The following is an 8,794-nucleotide window of genomic DNA, read 5'->3' as shown; positions in this document are numbered from 1 at the left end:
CTCGGGACACCAGCTGTGTCATAAGAATTATGTTTTCCTGGGACAATAGAAGTGCAAATATAAAATGCCTCTTTGGGCTACTAGTTGGGCAACAGGTCTGGAATGCAAGTGCAAAATGCTATTTTGGGCCACTTGTTGGGCAACAAATCAGGAATGCAAGCGCAAAATGCTACTTTGGGACATGAGTTGTGCAACAAATATGGAATGCAAGTGAGAAATGTCACTTTGGGCCACAAGTTGGGCAACAGATATGGAATGCAAGTGCAAAATGACACTTTTGGCCACCAGTTGGGCAACACAAAGATCTAGATTTCAAGAGTACAATGTGACTTGGGCTGCCAGTTTGGAAACAGATCTGGAATGCAAGTGCAAAATGTGCCTTTGGGCAACTAGTTGAGCAACAGATCTGGAATGCAAGTGCAAAGTGCCACTTTAGGCCACTGGATGGGCAACAGATCTGGAATACCAGTGCGAAATGCGACTTTGGGCCACCAGTTGAGCAACAGATCTGGAATGCAAATGCAAAATACCACTTTTGGTCACCAGTTTGGCTTCACTGGCTTAGAACAAGATAACAATGATATTAAGTTCATTTTAACTAATGTAAACATAAATTACAACAGTCAATAGAACCGCTCCATTAGTGATTAGAATGATGGATAGATAAACATATCATTTCTCAAAGACTTTCAGGTATGTAAGAACATTTCCTCTCTTTGAAGCAAGTTTCTTATCCTTCTAATCTACTGCATATTTATGCCTGGTGAATGAATCTAAAAAAAAAAAAAAAGCATTCAGTTAGTGTACAAATGCCCTGAAAATCATTGAACTAGATATTTAATGAATTATAAAATTATTGAACTAGATATTTAATGAATTATAATATTTTATGGAGTAATTTCAGTTATAATATCTATATATGTTAAATATAAAGTACAAAATCCTAAATCAAACGATAGACAACATTTTACCCTCATACAAACACCATTTTCCCTTTGACTATCTGTAGTAATCGTAACTCTATTGTTCTGATATAGAGCTTCAAATTCCCAGTATAAATGTAGAATTACATGATAGAAATCTGGCATACATCCAACACTAGAAGGTGCTAATGAGCACAATTCATACTAGTTTCAATGTATAAATGTATAAAATATAATCTAGTTTGGCTTTTTATCCTTAGTCATGTGGCAACACTTGTTAAATGGTTGATATTGACTTTTATGATTGTCTCCCCCAATAGGGGGCACTAGAGGTCTAGTCTTTTTGCTCTTTGAAGAGGCTATTTCCATACATACAGTATTGTTATATGAGTAGATCAATAAAAAGTAGATGGCAGTGTAGGGATTCACTCTCTCTGGTATTCATTAGGCCTTAGGTAGCCTTCACACAGGCAACACAGTTTTGGTCCAAACGCGTGCAGCTTTATTGCTTTCCATACCTTACACAGCAACAAAAATAAACTTATAAACATAAATCCCTAGCCTTGTCCAGGCGCCAACTAAACAGAGCAAACTCTGGCTACTCGTACACGGCTGAGCTAGCCGCAGCTCAGTCACACAAAGCAGCTATTGTCCATAGGAACCAGTGATACTTGCGGTTCTCTGCACACGGCCTGTGCAGACTCTTTTCAGAGAGGGATAGTAGCCTGTCTCTCTCTTTAGCTCCAAGACACATCCTGTCTGGTCAGCTTCCCTGAGCTGACTGACTAAGGAGAACAGCTAGTATGGTTATATGCAGAGCTAGCCAGGTGATCTAATCAGCACCTGTAGAGCTAGGATTTAACCCTAGCCAACCTGGCTTTGCTAAAGCAGTTAAAAGAGAGTATTGTTTCTGGAGGAGACTATGGTTTAGAAGCACTAAAAAAATAAATTGGTTGCAAAAGTGGAATTTATTGCGCACAATATAATCAAGATACAATATACTTGGTAATGCCTCACCTCCTCATAACTGGCCTGAAGGCTGTCCTTACTAAGTCATTGTCATCCATAAAACTGCTTTGTCTATATTCTGAAACATCTTTATTTGTCTTCATTGACCTTTCACTCCCTGCATACAGAAAAAAAACAGCATTGTAAAATCATCAGTTACAGGTTTAATGTCTGTCTGGCATTGCCTTTCCAGATGGGCCATGAATGGTTATTTCCCAGAAAACTGCTTTAAAAAGGGCCTATCACCTGATCAAAATTGGTGAGTTTTTGTTCCTATTTTATTCCCCATGCTTCTCTGAGTATGTGTTTCTTTTCTTTTTTTGTAAATCCATCATAAGGTTCCAGAGATATGAGTCTTTTGATTTGGTGCTAATTTTATGGTCTTTACAAGGAGGTGGTGCTCATAGGGTAATTATGCAGAGGACCCTAAAGACACACCCAGGAGGATCCTGTGAGCCACGCCCCCTTGCTAACAACTATAAAAATTTGCACAAAATAAAAGATAGATAGATATACTTTTATTAAGTAGCCCAACCCAATTGCATTGCTTGTATCAAGAGCAGGTCTCAATTGGATGCATTTTATTCTGACATTAAATTTTTTTATGTTATTGAAAATAGGTACTGTATACAGTGGTGGCCAAAAGTATTGGCATCCCTGCAATTCTGTCAGATAATACTCAGTTTCTTCCTGAAAATGATTGCAATCACAAATTCTTTGGTATTATTATCTTCATTTAATTTGCTTGCAAGGAAAAAACACAAAAGAGAATGAAGCAAAAATCAAATCATTGATCATTTCACACAAAACTCCAAAAATGGGCCAGACAAAAGTATTGGCACCCTCAGCCTAATACTTGGTTGCACAACCTTTAGCCACAATAACTGCGAACAACCGCTTCCGGTAACCATCAATGAGTTTCTTACAATGCTCTGCTGGAATTGTAGACCATTCTTCTTTGGCAAACTGCTACAGGTCCCTGATATTTGAAGGGTGCCTTCTCCAAACTGCCATTTTGAGATCTCTCCACAGGTGTTCTATGGGATTCAGGTCTGGACTCATTGCTGGCCACCTTAGAAGTCTCCAGTGCTTTCTCTCAAACCATTTTATAGTGCTTTTGGAAGTGTGTTTTGGGTCATTGTCCTGCTGGAAGACCCATGACCTCTGAGGGAGACCCAGCTTTCTCACACTGGGCCCTACATTATGCAGCAAAATTTGTTGGTAGTCTTCAGACTTCATAATGCCATGCACACGGTCAAGCAGTCCAGTGCCAGAGGCAGCAAAGCAACCCCAAAACATCAGGGAACCTCCACCATGTTTGACTGTAGGGACCATGTTCTTTTCTTTGAATGCCTCTTTTTTTTTCCTGTACACTCTATGTTGATGCTTTTTCCCAAAAAGCTCTACTTTTGTCTCATCTGACCAGAGAACATTCTTCCAAAACGTTTTAGGCTTTCTCAGGTAAGTTTTGGCAAACTCCAGCCTGGCTTTTTTATGTCTCGGGGTAAGAAGTGGGGTCTTCCTGGGTATCCTACCATACAGTCCCTTTTCATTCAGACACCGACGGATAGTACGGGTTGACACTGTTGTACCCTCGGAGTGCAGGGCAGCTTGAACTTGTTTGGATGTTAGTCGAGGTTCTTTATCCACCATCCGCACAATCTTGCATTGAAATCTCTCGTCAATTTTTCTTTTCCGTCCACATCTAGGGAGGTTAGCTACAGTGCCATGGGCTTTAAACTTCTTGATGACACTGCGCACAGAAGACACAGGAACATTCAGGTCTTTGGAGATGGACTTGTAGCCTTGAGATTGCTCATGCTTCCTCACAATTTGGTTTCTCAAGTCCTCAGACAGTTCTTTGGTCTTCTTTCTTTTCTCCATGTTCAATGTGGTACACAGAAGGACACAGGACAGAGGTTGAGTCAACTTTAATCCATGTTAACTGGCTGCAAGTGTGATTTAGTTATTGCCAACACCTGTTAGGTGCCACAGGTAAGTTACAGGTGCTGTTAATTACACGAATTAGAGAAGCATCACATGATTTTTCAAACAGTGCCAATACTTTTGTTCACCCCCTTTTTTAGGTTTGTTGTGGAATTATATCCAATTTGGCTTTAGGACAATTCTTTTGTGTTTTTTTCATTGAAGACAAATTAAATGAAGATAATAATGCCAAAGAATTTGTGATTGCAATCATTTTCAGGAAGAAACTGAGTATTATCTGACAGAATTGCAGGGGTGCCAATACTTTTGGCCACCACTGTATGTCAGAGCAAGATAATTTATTAACTGTTGTTAGATGTGGCTGGAGAGGCAAAAACTATCAGCTATTTCCACAATAAAAAACTGTGTACACCGGGCACAGTTTCCATATACTACATACCGAGTAAAGACAATAAGCATGAGAGAAATAAATTAGACTTTCACATTACATATATTTTGTATGTATAGGGGAGTGCAAAGATTATTTTGTGCCATAAACTTATCTGATGAAACAAATTTCATTTAATTACAAATTTTTCCCAATTTTTCCTTTTGGAATATACAGCCTTTAATTGTTGAGAAGGAGTGCAACAGCCGCAGGCTTATGGTGTGGAGGGTCTTGGGCAAAAAGCAGAAGGCACGGTTTTAACTGTTGTAGTCTGTTTATGTGCATGTTGTTCTTCTAGATTCTAATGTATGACCTCTCAAATATATGTAAGTTTTTCTTCCTTTATTTCTCCATGTTGTGATGATGAAGGCAATGATTATTGTATGTACCAAGGAAAACAGTTCATTCTTCCACAATGTCTGAGTGCTGAATAGGGATGTACTTTGAAATCATGGGGCCCCATAGCAGAAGTTCTAATTGCCCCCCCAACAAAAAAAGAAAATAATTAATATTCGGCCGGGTCACAGAAGAGCATATCTCACAACTTTGCAGTCTTTATAAAGTGATTTTCCTCCTGCTGAAGCCCTAGATTCCCTCTCATTGCACTCATAAAGTATGATTTCCAAAACATTGCCACACAAACACTGTATGATATCCCCACAGTGACTTCCTCCACAATACCCTACACAGGCACAGTATAATGACCCCACTGTACCCCACCTCAACTCCCCTGGCAAAGTATCGTGACCCCAACACAGTATGATGCCCTAACAGTGACCACCACACAGCTCTCCATGCAGTATAATGGGCCTACATACAGTATAATGGCATCACACCTCACCACACTGTATAATGGCCCACACTAGCCCTACAAACAGTATAATGGTTCCCAAACAGCCCTGCACACAGTATTATGGACCCCACACAAACCTTCACACTGTATAATTGCTTACATACAGTATAATGGACCCCACATAGTACTCAATAATGTATGAAGGCTCCTACATGGCCTTCCAAATATTATAATGGCCCCACATACCCTTCCAAATATTATAATGGCCCCCATATAGCCCTTCATATATTATAATAGCCACCATATAGCCCTTCATATAGTATAACGGACCCCAACATCCTCCATATACTACACTGCACCACATAATCCTCCATATAGTATAATGCTCTCCCCACATTCCTCCATATAGTAAAATGCTCTCCCCATAGTCCTCCATATAGTATAATGCCCTCCCCATAGTCTTCCATACAGTATAATGCACCCCCCATAGTCCCCCATATAGTATAATGGATTCCCCATAGTCCTCCATACGGTATAATGCTCTCCACAGAGTCCTCCATATAGTATAATGTGCTCCCTGTAATGCACACGCCCAGACTGACTGGCGTGTGCGTGTTTAGTGGTTCCACTGTGCCATGAACCGGAGAGTGCCTGGAGGAGCGTAACTAAGTATCTGCCCGATCCGACCAAGGTCGCACGACGGCATACGACGCCAGTGCACCAGGGAGGAACCGAGCAGAGGGACCAGGGTCTACTCCAGGTCAGACTCCGGACACGGCTGTTGACCCACACCGGGGAATACAGGAACAGGCAGACTAGAGCGCAGGCTGGGTAGGGTCCAGTACAGACTGGGAGACAAATTCGGAGCCGCAGATGCGGTAAACAAACAGAGTAAAGCGAAGCCGCAGGTGCGGTAGTCAAGGCCGAGCAGCGCAGAACCACAGACGTGGTAGACAAGGCTGAGCAGAGCAAAACCGCCGACGCGGTAGACAAGGCTGAGCAGAGCGAAACCGCATACGCGGTAGACAAAGCTGAGCAAAGCGAAACCGCAGACGCGGTGGACAGGGCTGTGCAAAGCGAAACCGCAGACGCGGTGGACAGGGCTGAGCAAAATAACACCACAGGCGCGATGGACAGGGCTGAGCAAAGCGAAACCGCAGACGCGGTGGACAGGGCTGAGCAAAGCGAAACCGCAGACGCGGTGGACAGGGCTGAGCAAAGCGAAACTGCAGACGCGGTGGACAGGGCTGAGCAAAGCGAAACCACAGACACGGTGGACAGGGCTGAGCAAAGCGAAACTGAGACGCGGTGGACAGGGCTGAGCAAAGCGAAACCGCAGACGCGGTGGACAGGGCTGAGCAAAGCGAAACCGCAGACGCGGTGGACAGGGCTGAGCAAAGCGAAAGCGCAGACGTGGTGGACAGGGCTGAGCAAAGCGAAAGCGCAGACACGGCGGACAGGGCTGAGCAAAGCGAAACCGCAGACGCGGTGGACAGGGCTGAGCAAAGCGAAACCGCAGACGCGGTGGACAGGGCTGAGCAAAGCGAAACCGCAGACGCGGTGGACAGGGCTGAGCAAAGCGAAACCGCAGACGCGGTGGACAGGGCTGAGCAAAGCGAAACCGCAGATGCGGTGGACAGGGCTGAGCAGGCAAGAACCACCGAAGCGGCAAGCAAGGCAGAGCGGAGGGGACAGGGCTCTGTTCCCACGGAACAGACTGGAAGGGAAAGGCAGAACCAGGTACACACAGGATACTTGCAATGAAGTAGCGAGTGGACTCTAAACTCACAAACGGGAGTACAGAGACAATGAGTAGGAGATAGGTACGGGATCAGATTCTGCAAGAAAAGGGAAGGTACGAACATGGAGAAAAACAGGTAACAGGCTAGGAGAGTATACAGACAAGAACAGGCAAGATACAGGAACAGGTCTAGGTATGCGGCCCCTAGAAGGCGGAAAGAACAGGCTAAGAGCGTGTTCATATTGGCCTGGAAATACAGCCTCCAGGATAGGCAGAAGACAACAGGCTAGAGAGCGTGTACAGACTGCAGGTTAGAGTACACAGGTAGGACACAGTACAGACACGGGAACAGATACTGCAAGACAGGTAACATACACAGGACCTGGCATGTCAGAGACAAGAAGCCAACTGACAGGGCAAGATGCTCAGGCATGGGTTAATTGGAGCAGCTGGTGTAAATACCAGGTGACAGACAGCAATAGGCTGAGGACACACAAGGGGTGTGCCTGCAGCAGGTACAAAAAGCAGGAAGTGATCGGGCGCCGCCCTTAAGCAGCAGAAACAGAAGCAAACAGACAGCATGGAGGGAAGCCAGAGAGACATTCTGGATTGGAGATCAAGTGCGCGCTCTTGCACAGTGGGAGATGGACCACTATGCAAGGACGCCGCCAAGTATGTTACACTCCCTATAGTCCCCTTGTAGTATAATGCATTCCCCATAGTGCTCCATATAGTATAATGCCCTCCCCAAAGTCCTCCATACAGCATAATGCACCCACATAGTCCTCCATACAGTATAATGCACTCCCCATAGTCCTCCATATAGTATAATGAATCCCATTGTCCTCCGTATAATATGATGCACCCCATAGTCCTCCATATAGTGTAATGTATAGCCCATAGCCTTAAAAATAGTATAATGCACTCCATAATCCTCCATACAGTATGATGCACACGCTATATCCCTCCATATAATATAATGCACCCCCATAGACCTCCATAGTATAATACACTCCCCATAGTCCTCCATATAGTACAATGCAGCACCCATAGTCTTCCATATAGTATAATGCATTCCATTGTCCTCCATATAGTATGATGCAGCTCATAGTCCTCCATATAGTTTAATGCACAGCCAATAGTCCTAAATATAGTATAATGCACCCCATAGTCCTCCCTACAGTATAATGCATTCCATAGTCCTTCATATATTATAATGCACTCCCCATAGTCCTCAATATGGTATAGTGCACTCCCCATAGTCCTCCATATAGTATAATACACTCCCTATAGTCCCCCATATAGTATAATGCGTTCCCCATAGTCCTCCATATAGTATAATGCCCTACCCATACACCTCCATACAGTATAATGCACCCCTATAGTCCTCCATATAATATAATGCACTTCCCATAGTCTTCCATATTGTATAATGCACTCCCCACATTCCTCCATATAGTATAATGCACTCCTCATAGTTCTCCATAGAGCATAATGCACTCCTCATAGTACTCAATATAGTATAATGCACTCCACAGAGTCCTCCATATAGTATAATGCACTCCCCATAGTCCCCCATATAGTATAATGCACTCCCCATAGTCCTCCATATAGTATAATGCACTCCCTATAGTCCCCCATATAGTATAATGCGTTCCCCATAGTCCTCTATATAATATAATGCCCTCCCCATAGTCTTCCATACAGTATAATGCACCCCCCATAGTCCTCCATATAGTATAATGCATTCCCCATAGTCCTCCATATAGTATAATGCTCTCCACAGAGTCCTCCATATAGCATAATCCACTCCCCAGAGTGCTCCATATAGTATAATGCGCTCCCTATAGTCCCCCATATAGTATAATGCATTCCCCATAGTGCTCCATATAGTATAATGACCTCCCCATAGTCCTCCATACAGTATAATGTACCCCCATAGTCCTCCATATAGT

The 8,794-nt window shown here is 43.5% G+C and overlaps 1 protein-coding gene across 1 annotated transcript in view; it reads right to left on the bottom strand.

Moving 5' to 3' along the window:
• Positions 1-250: 250 nt before the first annotated feature.
• IRX6 (iroquois homeobox 6) overlaps positions 251-8,794 on the bottom strand; it is a 52,905-nt gene continuing 44,361 nt past the window's right edge. Inside the window, exons 6-7 of the mRNA XM_073657954.1 lie at positions 1,941-2,049; positions 251-773 (exon numbers count right to left, since the gene is read on the bottom strand). Coding sequence (XP_073514055.1) covers positions 755-773; positions 1,941-2,049 — 128 coding nt within the window. The 3' untranslated portion in view covers positions 251-754. The remainder of the gene's footprint in view (positions 774-1,940; positions 2,050-8,794) is intronic.

The sequence above is a fragment of the Phyllobates terribilis genome, unplaced genomic scaffold (assembly GCF_046119375.1).
Source record: "Phyllobates terribilis strain yellow unplaced genomic scaffold, ASM4611937v1 Scaffold_13__5_contigs__length_258822181, whole genome shotgun sequence".
In the NCBI taxonomy this organism is placed as follows: Eukaryota; Metazoa; Chordata; class Amphibia; order Anura; family Dendrobatidae; genus Phyllobates; species Phyllobates terribilis.
Note: the sequence above shows the minus strand (reverse complement) of the source record. Positions and strands in the feature narration are given on the sequence as shown.